Raw genomic sequence first — 21,632 nt, 5'->3', positions numbered from 1 at the left:
AGCTTTTCACCTGGCCCAGGGGCTCCCCAGGTCAGACCCAGCACTCAGCTGGCCTGGGCGGTTGCAACAGGGGACAGGAGGGGCTGGTTGCCTCTCCATCTTTCTCCATTCATGTTTGCATCCCTCCGGCACACACGTGGGCCTGTGTGTGTGTGTGTGATGCGGGGGCGTTGGCGGAGTGAGGACCCTGATGTGGAGCTGTGCGAGCCTGGGGTGGGGGTAGCGGACCCAGCGCTCTCCTGGCAGGTTATGTTTAGTCGTGAACTAAGGGTGCTTCAGGGCTTCCAAGTTTCCCCAAAGAGGGGTGTGTGCACGTGTGTTTGCACATGTGAGTGTGAGTGCGTGTGTGCGCATACACACTCACAGGGGGCTCCATGACTTTCTCTAGAGTCTATTTTTAGACACCTCCTCCCACCTATTATCTAGTTTTAGGGTTTCTGAGCCTTCAGACTGGAAGGTTGAGCTTCTGGCCACACCACCTCCCTCGCCCCATCCCTCACCCTGAACCAGAGTTTCCCACAAGGTTTCTTTCAACCTCCCTCTGGGCAACTGGCTTGTTGGGGGTTAGGGCCCTGGGGGAGGGAGTGGACAGCAGCAGCAGAAGGACCAATGGCCCAGAAGGCAAGGGATGAGGTCAGGGCAAATCTACCTTATGGAGCAGCCGGGGTACCAAAGGGCCTGGGGGGCGCTTCCCTGGGGCCGGGGTGTCCAGTACAGATGCATGGCTTTGCCACTTGCTGGGAAGGCTAATTTGCCTTTCCAAGCCTTGCCGTTTCAATCTGTAAGTGGGGATAATTCTACCCCGCACTGTGGGCCTGCTGTGAGGATACACTACCTAAAACGCTTTGCTCAGTTCTTGATGCCCAGTAGGTGGAGAACCAGCCAGGGACCTGGTGGACAGGAACTGGGGAAGGGGGAGGGCTCGGCAGGCATCCTCCAGCCCTTGGCATCCTAAGCCAGTGGCAGAGAACTGACATGTGGAGTGGCCTCCAAACTCCCTTTTGCATGCTCACTACACCTCAGCACAACCTGCTCAGTATGTCAGAGCGGAAGTGGGAGGAGTCACGGCCCTGAACCCCCGCCCCCGCAGCTCTCTGTCGGGCCCAAGCCGGGAAACATGGGCAAGGGAGAGGAAGATGGAGGGAGTGAGCGGGCCCAGGACCTTTTCTCTCTGGAAATGGAAACCATTTGCAATATTTGTATCATTATCAATACCCATATATATTAGTATATCGATAGCAATGTATGTTACATTTAAATCATATCAATATTCAATATAACAGTAATATAATTATAACAGCCCAAGAAATGGCCCTGGTGATAACAATGTCGATTGGGAGCACTTGCCCCATGGTAGTCCATTGATATCCACAGTACAGAAATTGTCTTGTGATTCTTTCCAGCCATCCAGTGAGAAGGATCACCCTCATCTATTCCAATTCACCTTGTTAGAAAACTGAGGCTCAGAGAGGTCAAGCGACTTACCTGAGGTCACACAGCAATGATTGGAATATGTGTGTGTCTCTGAGTCCAGAGCCTGGCTCTAGACTCTGTTCTTGCCTGCCTCCATGCTGTGCAGGACTCTTGGCCCTCATTCCCCATCCAGCCCTGGCACTGGCCCCACCAGGCTCAACACAAACCTTTCAGGATAATTCACAGCCAGAGTCACTCACACACACCAGACTGTGGTGCTGACCTGACAGAGGGGGAGGGACCGAGTGACCCTTGGAAAACCCACCAGTCCAGAGTCTCGGTTGCTAACAGCTCCAGCCTTGGGTTTTCAAGGATCTAACTTGCTTTGTAACTTGGAGAGGTAGCCTGGGCCTCAGTTCCCTGTCCTGCCATGTGGGGACAGGCCGGCAGCCCTTGCAGCCTCCCCAGCATGCCCACCTGCTCAAAGCCCACTCCCTTTCCCTCACCTCTCTCATTCCCCGACCTGCCCCTCTGGGCCACCACCAACCTGGCTTTGTCCCTGCAGAATGGGTGGCAGCCTGGAAGGTGGGTTGAGGATGCAGGTAGCTGTGGCAGGCCAGGGGCTGGGTCCTTGGAGCTGAGGCAGATGCTGAGATACCCCGGTGAGATGGCCTTGCTCTACTGGAACCCGGGGAGCTTGGGTGCCAGTCCCACCCTCAGCTGACCAAGATCCGAGCCACAGGCCAGGCCACTTCTCCCCCAGCTCACTTGGCCCCACCCTTGTGAATAATGCCACTTGCCTCATGCAGCCAGGCCTCGGCAGGCTTTGATGGCTTGGGGGTGGCATGAATGGGTGGAAGACAGGGAAGGGTTAAAGACCCAGCCACTCAGGCCTGAAGCATAGAAATTGTCACATTGCTGCTGAGGGTGGCCTTTCTAATCCTCACAGTGCCCCCCAGCCTCCCAGTACCAGCCCTTCAGGCCTTTAGTCCCATCCCTGACTCTCTCAGGATTCCCCTCCAGGCCCAGGGCCAGGGTAGGGCTCCTTCCCACACTGACCCAACCACAGCAATAATTAACCCCAGTGAACCCCAGCGAATGAAGATCTGAGTCTCAGGAGGGAAGAATCACAGCTGCCCCAGGGCGGGGAACCCCAGAGGTCCCAGGAAGGTGGAGCCCAGCACATCTAACACCCCGTGTCCCCTGCCATTGTTGCCTGAGTAGGTCCAGTGGCACCCCGCCTGTTGGGGGCCTGGGAGGAGGGCTCACCAGTCTCTTGGGTTCGGACTAGAATCTTCTCCCTCCTCTAATGTTTTTTTTTAAACCTTTTATTTCTTCCTTCCATTCTCCTGAGCCCATTTTCTTAATCTTTCCATGCATGTGTCTATTCATTTATTCAACCAATGTTTACTGAACACCTGTTTTGCATCACGTCCTGTGTGAGGCCCCAGGGAGGCAGTGTCGTCTAAAGAATGGGAAGGACCTGTCTCCACCCAGCCCCTTGCCCCTTTTCTTCTGGGCAAACTACTTTGACTCACACTAGTCTGTCCATTAGCTGGTGAATATGGCACTATGATAGGCACAATGGGTGTGAGGATGCGTTGGGGGCAGGCAGGTTGGAAGTTATGGAGGAAGCCCAGGGAAACAGGAAGGCGCATGCAGGGTCTGTGCCCCCAGCAAGCTCACAGCGCTGTTGGCTCTGGGCAGAGGCTGCCACGTAGTCATTCATACTACTTCCTCCTCCTGGGCACACGCCCGTGGTTACGTTAGGGCTGTGGATGGAAGTGACGTGCCCCACTTCCAGACCCTAAAACAATTTTCCATGCTTTCTCTCCCACTCCCATGGAAATCCTGGTGGCCTGTGTTGGAGACAGAAGCATCACAAGATGGAAGGAGCCTGAATTCCCAAGTCGCCACGTGGAGGAGGGCCACCTGATCCATACTGGACTGTGATGTGAGCAAGAAATGAACCTGTATCGTGCCTAGCCACTGAGATGTTTGGGGCTATTTGTTGCCACTGCTAGTGTTACCTATCCTGACTACTACAGGCAGATGACACAGACACTGGGGACACACTGACCCCTATGGCTAGATCACAGCATGCAAGGGGTTCATTGCCAGGCAGCACATTACAACTGATGTCTAATGCCAGCAGGCAGGTGATGAGGTCAGAGCAGGGGAAGGACACTGTGAGCTGGAGTGCGTGGCAGACAGTAAATGCTCAATAAAATAAAATAAACTTGGTGGAATGAATGAAATACATGAGAACATAGGGAAGGTGTGGATTAAGGGAAGGTTCCTATGGCCAGGATTCCTACCTGGTCCTGGTCGGCTTGCTCACTACACATGTTAGAGCAATATGCTGTTATTGACTCTATATAAAAAGCTCCACCCAGTGCTCTGGACAGTAAGGTGGCATGGCTGCAAGGCTGCAGGAGAGCGGAGCAGAGGCTGGAGTGGTGGCAGCACCGAGGGCAGAGACTGGGATGGCTGTGTGGGCAGAGAGGCCCAGAGGACAGCTGTGCGGGCAGAGAGGCCCAGAGGCAGACACCGGCTTGCTGCCTGCAGACTCGCTCTGAGTGAACCGGATTCTAGTGACTGACCTGCCACTGTAGAAATAAAGTTGGGTATAAATCCTTTCACGCCAAGAACGTTCTACTGTCATTTCTTTGGTCACATTGAATCCATAGTGAACTTGCCTGGGGCTGAAACCCATTGGCAAGACAGAAGGCTTTGTAGGGGAGGCTAAAGTCACCTGAGCCACAGAGGACAGGTGGGGTTTGGTTGGGGACTGGGAGTAGAAACAGCAGGGAGTGGGAATAAAGATGGAAATGTGAGAAAGAGCAACACCTGTCCAGGGGTTGGAGGTTAGTCAGGAGTCGTTGTCCCAAGCAGGAGAGTTGTCAGAGATGGAGCTAGAGCTTGGAGTCCCTCAAAGGCCAAGCTGAGCAATTTGACCTCAGGCTCTGGGCCAGTAGTCTCCAAAGTGGGGTGTGCACAACTGTTGGGGTAAAGGAAGAAAGTATTAAAATGCCCACTGATATTTGTCTTATTTTCTAAATACTGCTTCTTAGGGTATATGAACATACTAAGGTTCAGAGAGGTCGAGTAACTCACCCAAGGTCACAGAGCTGGTAAGTGTGCCTGACTCCAAAGCTATGTTCTTTACATATGCCAGGTCTTATGCAGACAGGTGAGGGGTTGAGTGTGGGCAGACACAGATCTAGGAAAAAGTGGCTAGGAGGAGTAGACAGCCCCCAGCCCTGGCTGGCTGTCTCAGCAGCAGGCAGGCCAGTGACTCATTGCAGGCAGAGGTGCAGGAGCCTGCCCAGGCCTGCACCCCAGCCCCACAGCCTGTCATGAGGATACAAGCAGAGAACCTGGATGGGTGCAGGCCTGCCTTTCATCCTGGGCTTTATTCTCACAATTCATTCTCACCTTTGTGAGCAGGATCCTGGGAGAAGGGAGGGTCAGGACCAGGTGCTGAGAGGTCAGGATGGGCTGACACGAACCAGGAAGGGTTTGGTGAATCAGCTGCTCTGCTGCCCCACATGTTCAGCTGCTAACCCCCATGGCCAAGGGACCCAAGCGCCAGCTCCGACCTGCTTTCCCATGCTTCGCTGTGCTGGATTTATGGGTGACATCTACCATCTGATTTATACCTCTAGAAACATGCATTGCCAATTAGGATGTAAGTAAATGTTTTAATTAAAAAATATATATATTTTGGTATACCCATACCCAAAAATGTATACTTCACAACAGTGTAGTATGATGTATTTTTACAAACTGAACATGCCAAGGATAACTGACACCAGATAAAGAAACAAAACAGTGCCCAGTTCCCAGAAACCCCCCTCGTGGCCCTTCTGGTCATTACCCCAATCAATAATGGCTGTTCTCAGCTGGTTTTTGAACTTGATATGAATGGAATCAGATGGAGTCTGTGCTCTGTTGTGTCTGGTTGATTTTGTTCAATATAAGATTGGGGCTGCATCTATGCATGTATACACCACATTTTATTTACCCTTCTACTGCTGGGGAATATTTGAACTGTCTCCAGTTTTTTCTATTTTGAGTATTGTTACTAAAAATGCTTTTGTGCCTTTCTTTGCATTTCTGTTGAGTATATACCTAGGGCATGTATGTGTTCAGCTTTATCAAGCCTCTTTGTATTTTAAAAGAAAATCTGCCTTGTTGTTCGGTGTTTGCTTTAATCAACTTTATTGAGGTATAATTAACTCTAATAGAACACACCCATTTTGAGTGTGCAGGCCAATGACTTTTGACAAACACATGCTCCCGTGTAAACACCCCCACAATCAAGACACAGAACATTTCGATCCTCCCAGGAAGTTTTTTCATATCTTTTTGCAATTAATGTTCTTCACTCGTGCCTCCCCAGGCAACTGCTGATTTGATTTCTCTCACTATGTATTAGTTCCTCCTGTTCCCGAACTTCCTACAAGTGGAATCATTTGCAGGAAGTACTTGTTTGTCTGGTTTCTTTTGCTTAGCACATGGTCTGTGAAACTACACCTTTCAGTCCATGTACACTGTTGCCTGTACCAGCTGCTCCTTTTTATTACATGTGTTGTATGAATGTAGCATGGTGTGTTTACCTATTCCCCTCCTGATGGACATTTAGGCTGTGTCCAGTTTGGCTGTAATAAATAATGCTGCTGTGATCATCCAGGTACATGTCTTCATGTAGACACATGTTTTCATTCCTAATGGGTGAATACCTGGGTGATGAATGGCTGGGTCATAGGGTCGGTGTATATTAAACCATATAAAAAACCATCAAACTACTACCCAGAGGGGTTGTGCCACTTTACACTCTCATCAGCAGTGGAAAAGGGCTCAGTCGCTCCACATCCCCTTGCCAGTGCTTAGTGTGGCCCCACTATTTAATGTTAGCCATTCTCGCAGCTCTGAGGGGCTGTCTTAATTTCACATACTTTTTGGCCATGTGTACATTTCCCTTGGTGCACGATTTAAGTCTTCTGTAAGAAGCCAGATGTGTGTGTGTGTGTGAGTGCGGTGAGGCGTGTGGTAAGAATTGGTCTATTAGACTGTAAGCCCCTCAGAATACTGACCTGATCAAGAAATCTTACCCTTTTAGAAAGAATTGGAGGGATAAGCTCATAAGAATTCGTGAAGTAAAATGCCAAGGAAGACAAAGAAACAGAGCCCCTGACTGTCCCTCACCGTTTCCCCTGCATCTCTCTCTCCTCCTCTTTCTCCTGCTCGTCTTCTTCCTTCCTGAAGGCCTCCTGCTGAAAAGGCTGCTGCCCTCACCTTGCCAGGCCTCGTTTTAAAAGGACTTCAACATGAAACCAGGGGAAAGTATAACAAAAGAGAAAAAGGTCACAGGCCCTCATAGGCTGAGCAGGGAGTTTGTAGAGCACACGTGCTTGTGCTTGGAGGACGAGGCCAGCCTCCAGAGGCCCTGTGTGGGGCCTGGGCTGCGGGGAAGGGGCCGGGAGGTGCTGCTCCCAAGTCTTGGGGAACTGTTTGCCACAGCCCTGGCCTCAGACCTGAGCACCTTGCAGTGCATAGAACTGCAGGGGGCCCCCCAGAAATGGTAACCTCTGGGTGGGCTTTCCCTAGAGCTACCCCTTCTCACTACAAAAATCACTGGGCTGGAGAGCAGGTTCTCCGCGGGTCACCAGTGCTAAAGCCAGGACTCAGAGGGGACACTCACACCTCCGTCTGCCTGGGTGGAGTGAGTCCTTGAACGTTCTGCCCCGTGTATTTAAAAATGTGTAGGTGCCAAGTACGGTTTCTAGGCCCTGGAGCTACAGCTTGAGCAAATGCGGCAAGAGAAGCGAGGCCCTGTGGCACCCAGCGTCCTGTCTGTCGGTGGAGACGGACAAGAAACAAATGCCGGTGTTGTGGGGGCTTATGTGCCAAATGCCACTGAGTAAAACACTCAAGCTACGAGAAACCTGAGCCCAGTGCGGGGCCAGTAGAACCCGAGGGACTGAGGTCAGGCGGTCAGAGAAGGCCGGGTCTGCGCTGGGGACTGCGCGCCCCGCTCAGTCCCCTCGCCCCCTCCCGGTCCCGCACGTCTGGTTCTCGCTCCAGGGGGGCCCCGCCGCCCCCGCCGCCCCCGCGCTCCGCCCGCTGCTGCTGCGGCGGTTCCGGTCCACAGCGCAGAGGGTGTCCCCGGGCTGGGCCGCCGCCGCACGCTGCAGGAGGCGCTCGGGTGCCCGGCGTGCACCGTGACACCCAGGGCCGGTGTCCCCAGCCGGCGCGTGGCTCCGCCCCGGCCCGCCCCCGCTCGCGCTCCGCGTCGCCCGGCGCCGCAGACACTCGCCCCGTCCTCCGAATCCGCCGCGGGCGCCCCGCCGGGCGCGGAGCCCATGGAGACCACGCGGGGCGAGCCCCCCGAAAGCGGCGGGGCCGAGGCGCTGCTGGGCGAGCTGGAGGCGCTGGTCCAGGACGTGGTGAGGAAGAGCTCGTGGTGGGAGCGCCACGGCGTGGACTGCGCCATCCTTGCGCTCAGCCTTCTCGCCTTGCCCGCAGGTGAGAGGCATGGGGACAGGGCGACAGGGGCCCGAGATGGAATTGGGGGCGGGGTGACGGAGAGGGCTGGGCGATAGGGGAGGCTGTGCGCGCCCTGGATCCCAAGGAGGAGGGACACGCCCTGAACCCGAAGGTCTGGATGGGGTGCCCTGCTGTGTCCCCAGAGGATGGAAGGAGAGGCAGGCCTGATGTCAGGAAGGGCGGTGGTGGGCAAAGTTGAGAGGAGTCAGGAGAGGAGGAAGGGAGGGGATGGCCTGGGGGAGGGGGAGATGTTCCAGCGGGGATGCTAGGGGCGGAGTGAGGGCGGCGAGGAGGGAGGGTGTGGGTTTCCCCTGGACCTCTCCCGGTCCGGACCCTCCACTGCCAGGTCCCCATGGCTGCTCCGGCCTGGGTGCAGAATCAAGACTCCTGGAGTCTCCTTGGCAAGGAAATGGGGCTCCGTTTTGTCTCAAATCCTGTAGAGAAAGCCAACTCTTCCTGAGCCCATGATGGGACCTGCCTTACTAATGCCCTGGTAGCCCCAGGACTGAATTCCCAGGGGTGGGGGCTGGGTCCTTTGGGCCCAGATCCCCAAGGGCTAGAGGACGCCCCACCCCCATCCCACTCTCGCTCCCCCACCCAGGGTTCCTGTGCCTGCGATCCGAGAATGTCCTGACCTTTGCTCTGGGCATCGCCATCCTGGGGGTGTGCCACTACACACTCACTGTCAAGGGCAGCCATTTAGCCACGCACGGGGCCCTCACCGAGTCTAGACGATGGAGCAAGATCTGGGAACTTTTCTTTGTGGAGGTGAGCCTGGAAGGGGGTGGGGCAGCTGCTGGCCGCCTGTGGGCAAGCTTATTTCTCTGTGTGAGCAGGCAGTGAGTGCCCATCTGGACAGCAACTGTGGCTGGGGCTCCATGAACGCAGCATGCACTACAGTGCTTGCGTGTGTGCGTGCGTGCGTGTGTGTGTGTGTGTGTGCATCCCGGAGCCCTTAATGGGGTGGTTAGCACCAGTGGGTAGAAAAGGGCATGAGGAAGTACAAGTGTCTACATGTGGCAGAGGACTTGGCCTGGGCGCCTCTGTTTTCCTGGGGGCTCCCACTTGCCTCTCTGCAGCCCTGTGTCAAGTGGTGACAGCGTTTCCTCCTCCTACCAGGACACCTGTGGCTGGTAGGTGACTGTCCTGGCTACAATCTTTGGGACCCCCCAACTGAGAAGCCCTTCCAGGTTCCCCAGCTGGAGAGTTCCACGGGAACCATGGCACATGACCTGCCCCAAGGGACCCAGGCAGCACACTGTCTGGTCCCTGTGAGCCCCGGGGCAGTGGCTTCATCTTTGTCTCTTTGTCTCTTTGGATTCTGGCGCAGAGTTGGGCTCTTGGCAGATGTCCCATCAATATTTATTGACAAAGACCCTGCAGGTGATACAGGGACAAAGTCCAGAGAAAAGCCAGCTGGTGGAGGGTTAGAGTCTAGAGGCCAGTGAAGCCCCATGTGGTGGGGGAGGCTTGGCTCTGGCCTCTGTGTTGTGACACCAGCTGGCGCCTTGCCGTAGCCCGGGCCACAGGTGGTTTGTCACTGGGGCCGTAGCTAACTGGTGTGGGAGTGCCCCCATTGGCTATGGCTGCCCTCTGGGGAGGGTCCAGTTCCCAGCGTGGCGATGGATGGCTTGGTCTACCCCCTGATGGGTCGAATGGGGTCCTTGAGGACGGTGCTGGTCTTGTCGGGGGACAGTGTCAGCACATAGCATAGCCGGCAGAGCCACCTCCTGGTTGGAATCCCCACCCCACTGGCTGTCTGACTGGGTAAGTTACTCAACTCAGTATCTGAATGTCAGAGCTAACGTAACGTTACCTGCCTCATGAAGGATTAAATGGCACAGCACAGATCTTGATTTGGGCCTGGGCCTGACTCTTTGATGCTCACCAAGTGTTAGCTCTGCTTTTTTTCTCTGAAGGGAACATGCAGTCAGCCACAAGGGAAGGGCAGGCAGCTGCTGTTGTATGTTAGTGTCGTCTGCTTTTGACTGAAAGGTTGGTGTAGTTAGGCAAAGCTGGACAGATGTGTCTGTGCATGTGTGTGGGTGGGTGTGTTTGTGGAGGGGGCTGTCTGCTGTGGTCCTGGACTACAGCTGTTCTCCACCTTTCACAACTAAGGACAGGCTTGCACTGCCCAGGACCTTCTTGGACCCCTGACTCTCCGTTTCTGCCACGTCCTGCTATCTTGTCTCTTTACCGCTTCTCCTGCTGGGTGCCTGTGTTCTTCCCAAACCTTGACCCTCAGGGGACACCATCACTTTAGGATAACCCAGTCCCCAAGTGTGCAGCCTCAGGTATCAGTGGCTTTCCTGAGGCACCTAGCTTTTGCCAGGTTTTTGTCAGGGTCTGCTGGCTCGAGCTGGCAGTGGAGGATGAGGACCTCACCCTCTCTGACCCATTGGGTCTAGCGGGATGGGTGGGAAAGATGAAGGGGTAATGATACTGCAGGTTGTTTCTTTGCTGAAGTATCCTAAGTCATATACATACCTCCCCACACGGGAATGAACTTTCCTCTGAAGAGGCACTTTGGGTCTACTTGAGGAAGTTCCATTCCTCCTCCTTGCATACCTCTGACCCTCTCCCAGCCCACTCATGACCCTGACCTTCCCCAACAGGAGCATCTGCCCCTCCTTGTATGACGAGGGGTGTGTCGTGGGGACTGCCAGGGAAGGGCTACAGGAAGGTGGGGTGGGAAGGGCCACCATTTTTTACGTAGGGAAGCTTGGGAAGGATTAACTCCTGAAGTCAGAAGACTTCAGGGTCTCTCCTGCGTATCACTCACAAGAAGGATGCCACCCTGAGTGGCAGGGAACAGGCGGTGCCAGTCTCTGAGCTCTTTACTGTGTCTCAATATCAAGCCCTTTTTCTAAAGTGGCTTTGTGCCACAGGGGTGGTGCCACAGGGGCGGAGTTACAGCTGATTCTGCTGTGGGGGAGGGCTGTCTGTCACCCAGGGGAATGCCATCACCTTCCTTTGTCCTGGGTGGTGGTGGAAACAGCTGAGAACCCCCCCAGGCTCGTTACAATTCTCCAGCATTGTCTTCCCATGAGTTTCGTGTGGCCATTATCTTCTGGCCATCTCTGACTTTCTCTCTATTTGTCCCCCCCTGAACCCTGAGGAGTGTTACTCTGAGTATGCTCAACTATGATTCTTAAATTTTTTTTGTCTTAAAATTTTATTTATAGGGCAAATTCAGACCTGCAGTACAAAATATATTTTTGTAAAAAAAAAACAAAAAACAACAACAACTTATTTTTGAAATAATTATAGATTCACAAGATGTTGCAAAAACAGGAGGGAGAGGTCCTGTGTAACCTTCATCTAGTTCCTCCCAGTAGGTACATTTATATAAGTGTTCATGGCAAAACCAAGAAATTAACGTTGGTTTAACTCTGTCTGTGTGGTTCTGTGCCATTTGATCACATGTGTAAATTCATAAAATATACTTTCAAGCATGGCCGATTCATAAAATGTGCTTTCAAGCAGAGTCCCGTCCCACTGTCCCTAGCTTTGCAGTGGCGTCCTCAAGGATAAGCCTGAGGGCTTCAGGAAGGTGGTCTCCAGGCAAATCCTATTCCTGAGAGTCTGTAAAGCCTGGTTTCTGGTGGAGACCCCAGGGGGCTTGCCTATAGCAGAGAACCCTGGAGTAGGACCGGCAGTTGTCTGTGGGAGGCAGCCACTCAGTGTGATGAGTGCAGCCTTGAGGGAGGGGCTTGGACAGAAAAGGGAGGTGGCTACCCACCTGGCAGGGGCTGCCCAGAGTGGAAAGGAGACTTGAGGGAGGCCGGGTTTGATGGGGAGCTTTGGGGACGGAGGTAGCATCGGTCAGGCCTCTGGGTGGGCGATGGCTGCAGTGGACTCAACACTGCCGAGCTTCTGCTCCCCAACAAGCTCTGCTGGGTGCTGGGAACACAGTGGGAATAAGGCCCGCTTCCAGTTCCCCAAGGGGTCAGAGACAAGTGGGGAAACAGACACACATGCATGACATCAAAATAATAAAAATTCTGATTATACCCACTGACACTTATCGGGTGCTTACTTGGCATGAATTATCTCATTTAATAGTCATGCCTCCCTATGAGGTTGAAGCTATTATTACCCTCACTTTGTGGATGAGGAACTACTGGTCTGGAAGGTGAAATCACTTGCCCAAGGCTGCTCAGCTGGTATGTGGGGCAGCTGGGGACCAGGGCAGGCAGAATGTGACGAGGGCATTGACCAGGTGGTGTGAAGGCTGTGAGCACTGTGAGGAGAGAGCATAACAGGGAACACCGGCGATGTCTGCAGACATTTTCAGCTGTTATGGCTGGTGTGTGTGTGTATTACCGGCATCTGGTGGGGAGGGGCCAGGGAGCTAGCTGCTAGACACCCTATAATGCACAGGACAGCCCATACCGCAGGGCTCACCCAGCCCCAGATGCCAATAGTGCCAAGGCTGAGGAGGCCTGAGGAGAGCGTCCTGAGCAGAGCTGCCGGGACGTGGCTGGCCAGACCCTGAAGCAGGAAGCTGGTTGTAGATGGAGCAGATGTACAGAGGCATTGGATATGGGAAACAGCACGGTGCATACGGGACCCACAGAAATCTGGCCTCCCTAGGGTCTCCCTGGAGCAATGGGGGCAAGAAAGCCCATGTGCCAAGCAGAAGAACTGGGAGGTTACTAGTGACAAGGCCTAAGAGGAGAGATGCCATCAGAGCCACTCAGGCTGGACCCTGACCATGTGCCACCCACTCCCATCAGGGGGAGACGCTCAGGGGCCCCTCTGGCTCTGGCCTTCACTGCTGCCCCTCTCTTAGCCAAGGTGCTAAGATATGACCAGATCTGCATGGGGCCTGCCAGGTACCTGAGGACTCACACTCAGGAACTTGTACTCTCACTGGGTAGGGCTGCCAGGTGTAGCAAATAAAAACACAGGAAGCCCAGTTAAGTTTGAACTTTAGATAAACAGTAAATACATGCACTATTTGGGATATACTTCTACAAAAATGGTTGTTTATTTGAAATTCAAATTTATCTGGGCATCCTCTACTTTATCTGACAAACCTATTACCCAGGCCCGTGGAGCCCCAGAGACCCGCACCACCCTGAAGTCAGCATGAAGGGGCTACTTAGCCCCTGGGCATCAGTGAGAGAGGCCTGGAGGGAGGACCAGGTCCCCATCCTGCCTGAAGGACACTGCCTGAGGATGGCCCACAGCCCCTCTTTCTCACCCTGTCCACGCCTGCTGCTCTCTGCTCCTGTGCCCATCTCTGGAGTGGGAAACCTGGCCGCGGCTCTTGATCGCTGCTTCTCCTCGCAGCCCTCACCCTTCCCCAGCTCCGCCCCATGCCTGTCCTTCCTGTCCTCACCTCCTCCAGCTGGCTGGGACCAGTCGCCTCTAGCCTATCACCTACCTGCCTTGGCCTGCCCTGCCCTGATCTAGTGGAGTGACCTATTTAAAACCCAACTTTGATTGCGTCATTTTATAATGATGGTTTTTAATCCTGCAAACTATTGGTTGTTTAAAAAAATAAATAAATGAAAAATCTTCAAGGATCTCCCTTAAGCCTCAGGAGGGTAATGGGGCTGCTGGGTGTGGCGTGGGGGTGGGGGACAGAAGGAAGAAGGCCCTCACTGTGTACTTTTTGAATTCTGAATTAGGTAAACGTATTACCTAATCAAAAAATAAATTATTTTAGAATACTGCCACGTTTGTTATTAACTACCTTTGATGAGGAAATACTCAGAAAGTTCTCAAATCCCTCCCCTTCTGGGCAGGTGTGGTAGGAAGCCAAGGAAGCCAAGGAAACAGGGTTTCTGTTAAGGCTTCAGGAATGTAGAGGAATCACAAGGTGCTTGGGTGCTTGGGATTGAAACAATGTAACAATGTGTCCCCCCCCCTACCAGGACTCAGTGGTATGGAACAGCTGTTAATCATAGTCATACAAGCCCATTAGTTTGTAATACGGTATCTGGGTAACCTTTACAGAAATGGATTAAAATATAACTAGCATCCTAAATATACCTATAGTGACCTAATAGCTGCCACTGCAACAGTTCCTGGGTGCTGACTCCCCCCTAGCTTTGTAGTGAATGTATAAAAGACATGGCCCTGCTGTACTTGGGGCTCAGACCTTTGGGGATCACTCACCTCTGAGCCCACCAGTGTCAAACCTCTGCCCTCCAAGACCTCGGAGTGCCACTTGGTTCTTCTGTCAGAGATCCAGTCCAGGTTTTCCACAACACCTTTGGCCACCAGCAGAGGTCTGAGGATGCTTATATGAACATATTCATGAAAGACTAAATGAACAAATGAGATTTGGGGACCCTGATGTTAAGTTGAGAGAAGATGTCAAGGTGGGGCATTGTACTGGCATTGCTCCATACACACACCGGCCACTTCCAGAGCCTGAATGCCTCTAAGAGATTGTGGGGGGCTCTTAAGTCTTCCTGCGGGACACAGAGGTGACATCAGGAAGCAACAGTGACCTTGAGACTTCTAGAACTCTCCCTGGGTCTGGATATGAAATCTTCTTTGATGAGACCTTTAAATCATCATTTACAGCAGGACAGTCATTTTCCAACTATCCCCACAGCATGTGGCCATTTCCCCCTGCACTTTCGTTGATGGATGTGCACACAGGTGACACGCTGCGACCTGTGTGGTGTCTCCCCCTTCCAGCCCGACTCCATCCCTTTCTTTCCCTCTCCAGAAAGAATAGCTAGATGGAAGTGAGAATTCCAGTGTTACACAAATTGCTTCAAATCTGTTCTTATTCCTATAACAAAGTGAGTCGTACACAGACTGTACGTGTGTGCTGCTGACTCATGAATCACATGTGACACACCACAAGGGTAGATCGTCTCCCCCGCATCCTTGGGTCTGGGCGCGTGGCTGAGAACCTGACTGAGGACTCCCACGAGGCCCCTGAGGGTCAGGTTCTTACAGGCTCAGTCTGACTTAGGCTCCAGGTCGTGTCTGGCCTCACCACTCCAAGCACAGATAGCTGCTGGTCTGCAAGGAGATGGAAAGCTTATGGCAGAAGGAAAGTCATTTTTGTGACTAAGCTGCATCGACTCACATTTCTTGACAGAAGCAATGAGGATAGGATTGGCTATTGGAGCAGAAGAGCATAGAAGGAGCAGTTATAAATGGTGGCTTCTCTAGTTACCTGGGACAGAACCATGAGGTCCACAACACAGTTTGTGGTTCTCGGGCAGGGGCAGGCCGGCCCCACGGGGCATTCAACAGTTACCTCTGTGGCCCCCTTGTGCCTGCTGCCAAAGGTTTCTGCCTCTAACCGGGGCCAACTGCGTGGCCCCAGTGGGTACGTGCTCAGGCAGGGGGGTCCTCAGGAGACCAGCAGCCTGGAAGAGACGTCACTTTAATGACACATTACCTGCCCGCTCTCTGCAGCCTCCGCCAGGTTCCTCGGTGGGTTACACCATCAGAGAGCGAAGTGTCCTTGCTGTTCTCGGCTGTTTTTGTGGACTTCACAGAAATGCATTTACCTTCCTGTCCTCTGCCTCCAGAGGGCCCCCGTACAGTCCTGTTTGACACATCTTCCCTAGTCTGGTGTGACACATTTGTGACATCGCTAGCTATGCTGCTCAGTGTCCATAGGCAGAACTTTAGACTACATTTTGGCTTCATTTTGTTCCAAGGGAGAAAGTCTCTGCAGACAGTGTGTGAAGACAATGTCACTGGCTATCTGGCTTCTCCTGGCTTTGCCTCTGCTGCCTGGACAGCGCGGGTCCTCTCAAGGGTCTTACTTATGGCTTATCTGGGTTCAAATCCCACCTCTGCCGCCTACGTAGCCAAGTGACCTGGGGGTGGTCATGCCGCCTCTCACTCAGTTTCTGCTTCTGTCAACTGTGAATAATAACACCACCACCCCCCGCCCCAGGCTTGGAAGATGAATACATCACATACATAAAGTGCATGACGCTGAGAGTGAATGAAAATTCTGCCGTCTTTCTGAGGCTCCCGGTGATTGGCACTGGGAAACTTCACATTATCCTGGGAACAAGCACTCAGCACCTTCAGTAAAATTAGCAAAATCTCCTGGCTCAATAAATCTGCAAAGAAGTAAAAAGCTAACCTTTTCAAACAATATTGCTTCTCTCTCACTTACCAACTTTACATTTCCCTGTATGGCCCCGGAAGATGACTGGTTAGCCAGAGACGGGTAAGATTCCTCAAGGGAGGAACAACCTAAGACAGGCACAGTCGCAGGGGGGCCATCAGGTGAGAATTTGGGGATCAACAGAGGTGAGGCTCAGAACCTCACCCCCCCTGTTTTGAGAGAAATCTTCTGCATCCGTGGATGTTTTGCTGCCCTTGTCTAGCTTGGATTAATACTTAGTCCATAGGCACACACATGATCATCTACATTTGCCCTCTTACAGCACTAAACTATGTTTTCTACCTTTATCTTGCATCTACCTACCACTTCAGCATTTTATTAAAAATAATAATAATAATAATAATAAGGGCAAAATGTGGGATTCACATATAAATCAAGTATAAAAATCAAGCGAATATTCATATTTGACCTGATTGTTTATAGTTCATAATGCGTGATCAAAACTGAAAGTTTCTGTGATATGACTGCCCTTGCACTGTTCACCATGTAAGAACTTATTCACGATGTAAGAATTTGTTCACCATGTAAGAACTTGTTCGTTATGCTTCAGAAGATTGGAGACTGTTGAGAATTGGGCTTGGGGTTGATTAATGATTGTGCATTGAGTCCCCTATACAGAGTTTCATTGTTGTTAACAACCATTTGATCAATAAATATGAGAGATGCCCTCTCAAAAAAAAAAAATCTTCTGGCCCAATAAACCACTGCAGTAGGCTGACATCTGCATGTTCATTTGCATGTATCTGCATAAGAAACACCTTAGCACCTCTTTTGCATTCAGAATGACTGCTCTTCTTGGAGTCAAAGAGCTGCTGCTGCTTGTAACCAGCTCGGAGGATCCCGAGAGTACATGCTGGAGAGGAGACACCCCAGGGAGTGGTTGGCTCTCGGTCCCCACTGGGGCACCCGCATCCTCAGTGCCCTTGTGGACAGTTCAGAAGATGGCCTCCCGTCACCACCCAGACCTCCTGCACCCCTCCCCTTGCTGCTGTAGGCTCACCTGCAAAGTCGTGTTGTGAACGTACAAATGTTTCCAAGAGAAAGACACACAGAGTAATTGCAACCACTGCCAGGAGCTTGCCCTGCAGTCTGTCCCATCCTCTGACTGCTCTCGGGCTTGTCTGGGTGGTCAGTGGCAGGGTGGCAACTGTTGGGGCTGACCTCCCACCTCCAGAGGTGGTTCTTCTGGCTGGCTGCTTCTCTGTGGGCCTGGACTCCTGAGAGTTGGTAGTCCAGGCTGATTTGCTGGGGGTGTCAGGCAGGAAGGCCCTGGACAAACAGGGTCTGGGGAGGGAGGGGTGTTCAGGAGACTCCTGAAGGTCCTGCTTTGCTCTACTGCCTGACATTTCTGGTTCCTTCCTCCAGGTGTGCACAGCCTTCACCGCGGAGTATGCCAAGTACGGACATGTCAAGATGCACCACGGCTACACCAACGTGCTGGGCCTGGGGGACTCGAGCACGTGGAGGCTGCCTTGCCTCAACCGCTATGTCTACATGTTCCTTGCTCCTCTCTCAATCCCCATCATAACCCCTCTGGTGGCTGTTGGTGAGTATACATGGGCTGGGCCCTGCAAAGACCTTTCCTTTGCCCTGCAAGGACGCCCCTGTACTCCCTTCCCCTCCTGATTTCCTGGAGGGTGCTTGTGGAGGAAGCTGAGAGCCCTGAGTTAAGATCATACAGAAATTTTCTGGGACAGCCAGGCAGGGTTGAAAGAGCCTCGGACCTGGGACCAAGTCTGACTCTGCCCCTTACTGGCTGGTGACTACAGGCAGGTAGCTTAAACCTCTCTGAGCTTCAGGTTCTTACCTGGCTCCTCAAGGGATGCGAGAACATAATGAGGTCATAGATGTGAAAACCCTTTATAAATGTCTCACACTATATTGCACATTATAATTTTTAAATGTCATGGGAGTGGTGTTGATACTGGGGTTCTTGTTCACGGAGTCGAAGAATGAACTTTGCAAATACTCAAGGTAGGAGAGCAAGGGAGAGGCTTTTACTTAGAGATAAAGTGCGAGGCAAAACTCCTGGCTCATGCCAGGAAGGGGCAAGAGAGCCCATGCTAGCGTATTGTCTAGGAGTTTCAGGCACAGTTGAGAACTTTTAGGAATGGGGGTAAAGGGCTAGGGGTGCAGACGTGTTGAGTGCTCCCAGAATGCTCATTTTTGATGAGTAACAGAAGAAATTTGCTGCTCTGATTCCTTCTCAGGATAGCAGCTTCCCCCTGGGAGCTTATCAGTTAAGGCCACCTGCCCTGCCCCTGAGGTGGGCTGGGTTATTGCCTGTGTGTTAAGAATCTTACTTCTTGACTTCTTGGGCTGTTTATAGTTGGGATTGCTTACCAAATTAATCTTCTGCCCAGTCTGCAGATTATTTGTTTAGAATCAGAGAAGGAAAAACAGCATATAAATACAGTTAAAAATAAGCTGGGCCTTGTAGCAGGCTAAGGTAAATTTTACAGTGTCATGATCTAATTGACATAATGAAGTCACTGGGTATGCTGAGATACTTTTCTTTATCTGGGAGCACGCAGACATTCCAGGCCAAGTTGCTCCTGGCCTTTTGGGCTTTAACTGATCTCACTGAAGAATGTGCATATTCCTAGCCTGTTATCTTTACCCGAGAGAATCCATGTGACTCTGACTTTGGGTAATGCTTAACACGGAGTTTCCACAGGGACTTCTTTGCACATTGTTACATTGTTCTGACTGTAATTATCTTGCTTTGCCTTTTTTCCGGAGGCCCTCACCCTACTCTGCCTAAACCCGTGGTCTCTCAGTATCATGTGGGGGAAGGAGCAGGGCGCCTCTTACTACCAGAGTGGCTTTGGTCAAGCTGCTAAACACTCCTTTTCCTCATTCACAAAACGGGTGGACCTACTTTTCAGGGCTGTGTGTGGACAAATACTAGTTAGCACCACTGAGCCAGCTGCTAGGGAGCCGGCTTATGTTGGCTGAACCTTGCTCACCCCCTCTATTTCTTGTCCTTGCTCTCAGAGCGCCTAAGAGAGGTGGAGCTCAGGACAGCTCTGCGGACACTGGCCCTGATTGCCCTGGGCCTTTATTCTCACTACTGGCTGCTTCTGAACATGTCTGACTTCCAGAGTCCTGGCTCGGCCCTGGTCTGCATGCTCATTACCAGATCTCTGCTGGCCCACCCCTACCTCCACGTCAACATCTTCCAGGTGAGGCCTTCTGACCCTGGGTGCTGGGACGTGTGGGGAACATCCTCCAGGGGCCTGACTCAAGGTTCTGGGGCGAGAGAAGCCACTGGAGGAAGCCTCCCCCTACCTCCCCAACTGCCCCCATTCTTTTCCCTCCGTGGGTCATCACAGAACGTTTTGGTCTCAGGTAAGGAATTCGCTTCTCTTTCTCACTCACTGTCATTGGGATCGAAAATTTATGAACCTTCTATGCATCGGGCACTTGATAAGCCCTGAGGGGACACACGTAACCTAGGACCCCAGCTCCTGCTCTCAGAACACTTACTTTGATAAGCCCAAGTGAAACAAGGGCCATCAAGAGGCCCCAGGGCAGGCCACGTGGTACGAGGCAGGCAGATGGAGGAGCTAGAAACAGGAGGTCTTTGTGGGAGGCCAGGGGCTCAGCACCCAGTTCCAGGGCCATTTCCACAGGCATGCCTCCCTGTTCTCTGGACCGGTGAAGGCTCCAGGTTAGAGCACCCTGCATGTCACTCTCCCAGCACTTACCACACTTCCAGTAATGACTTAAATCCCATAGGTGTGTCCCATCTGCCTGTCCTGCTAGAAGGGAAGACCTGGTTCACTGCTGCATCCCTAGACCTAGGGCAGCACCTGGAGAGGAGGCATTGATCCATACTTGTGGAATGAAAAAATACATGAGGATGTGCAAACTTGATCTTGAATGATGGGCAGGATTTTGGTGAACAGAGAGCAGAGAAGTGTCTCTCCAGGACGAGGCAGTGGCATAGTGACATGAATGTAAGCGGTGGGCAGTCACAGGCTCATGAGTATGGTGGGTGCTGGGGGGTGCCCACACCACACCCCTCCTTGTACTGATGTGGCAAGAGACCCAGAGATGGATGAGGCTGAGCTCAGGGCACACACAGGAGACTTCCATCCTCCTCACACCTCTGCCATGTCCCTCCAGAGTGGGAGTAGGGAGGCAGAAGAACCTGCTAATCCCTGAGTGGCTCGGTGAGCAGGCCTGGGGCAGGGTGGGGAGGCCCAGGGTGCCCGGCCCAGCCCCGGAGTGTGACCCACGTGTCCGTCACAGCACATTGGGCTGCCCATGTTCTCCCGGGACAAGAAGCCCCGACGGATTCACATGATGAGCCTTGGTGTGCTCAACCTGCCACGGCTGCCTGTGCTGGACTGGGCGTTCGGCCACTCCATCATCAGCTGTCACGTGGAGCACCACCTCTTCCCCAGGCTCTCGGACAACATGTGCCTGAAGGTAGCTGCGGGGCGCACTGGAGGGGCTGGGATGAAGGATCTATCTGGGGGACAGAGCCGGAGTAACCTTCAGGTTCACCTGAACCCCAGGTCCCCATCTGGCCTGGTCAGGGGTACCCTGGGAGGGCAGCTCACCGTTCAAGCAGCAGTATGGCTTTCTGACCAGACACATCTGGGTTTTTTACTAGCACTGCGACTCTGGGCAAGTTAACTGAATGTTCCTGAGCCTCAGCTTCCTCATCTGTAAAAAGGGAGTAGGCAGTGCTTCCATGGACAGGCTTTGAGGAGGAAATGGAGAAATGGATCTGAAATGTGGGGCACATAGCAGGTGCTTGGTAAAAGGGAGCCAAAGAAGGCTGTCATGCTGCCGGGGGCCCGGGACAGGAGGCTGGGAGAAGCCCCCACTTCCCACGCACTCCCAGAAGGGAGAGGCAGGAAGTCTCCTGGCTCCTCAGCTCCTCCCGAGCACCAGGAACAAGGCAGGCCGGAGCTGGGGCTGGGTGGAGGAAAGGCCCCGTAGGGATGGGCCTGCCCCCAGGCCTGGTTCAGCCGCGCCTCCTCCCGCCTATCTTCTGACAGGTGAAGCCCGTGGTGTCTCAGTTCCTCCACGAGAAGCAGCTGCCATACAACGAGGACTCCTACCTGGCTCGCTTCCGCCTGTTTCTCAGTCGCTACGAGGAGTTTATGGTGCAGACCCCTCCCATCACTGAGCTGGTGGGGCTGCAATGAGGGGTGGGCTGGCACTGTCACCCTGTGCCCCCTCCCCGGCCCAACCCTGGCTTTCTTGCTTCTGTTGGCCATGTCTGGGGCCCTTCCCCGGTGGGTGTGCTTGGTTGCCGGAGCATGGAGGCCCTGGGTGGGCGTCAAGGCAGAGAGCTCCGGGTGACTCCCCTGCTTGTTTCTCTGGGTTTTGAAGGATGTGCGGAGGAAAGGAATAAAGGTGGCTGGACATGCTGGTGACTCTGGACCTTGGTCAACTTCCTCTCAGGACAAATAGTCAAATTTCTCCCCTGCTCTGTCTGAACCTTGGTAGGGCTGAGGGAAGGTGACGGGATAAGGAGAGGCCTTGTGCAGGGGGCGGGTTAGGAGAGAGAAGGGCCAGCCCC

The 21,632-nt window shown here is 53.0% G+C and overlaps 1 protein-coding gene across 1 annotated transcript; it reads left to right on the top strand.

The window, feature by feature from the left end:
- The first annotated feature begins 7,684 nt into the window (after positions 1-7,684).
- On the top strand, positions 7,685-21,486 carry FADS6 (fatty acid desaturase 6). The gene is made up of 6 exons (XM_017643494.3): positions 7,685-7,944; positions 8,567-8,733; positions 17,456-17,636; positions 19,088-19,275; positions 20,348-20,527; positions 21,106-21,486. The coding sequence occupies exons 1-6, from the start codon at positions 7,782-7,784 to the stop codon at positions 21,253-21,255; spliced, it is 1,029 nt and encodes a 342-aa protein (XP_017498983.2). The 5' UTR covers positions 7,685-7,781; the 3' UTR covers positions 21,256-21,486.
- The last annotated feature ends 146 nt before the right edge of the window (positions 21,487-21,632 follow it).

This window comes from Manis javanica, chromosome 4 (genome assembly GCF_040802235.1).
Source record: "Manis javanica isolate MJ-LG chromosome 4, MJ_LKY, whole genome shotgun sequence".
NCBI lineage: Eukaryota > Metazoa > Chordata > Mammalia > Pholidota > Manidae > Manis > Manis javanica.
This window is presented reverse-complemented; position numbering and strand designations above follow the sequence as displayed.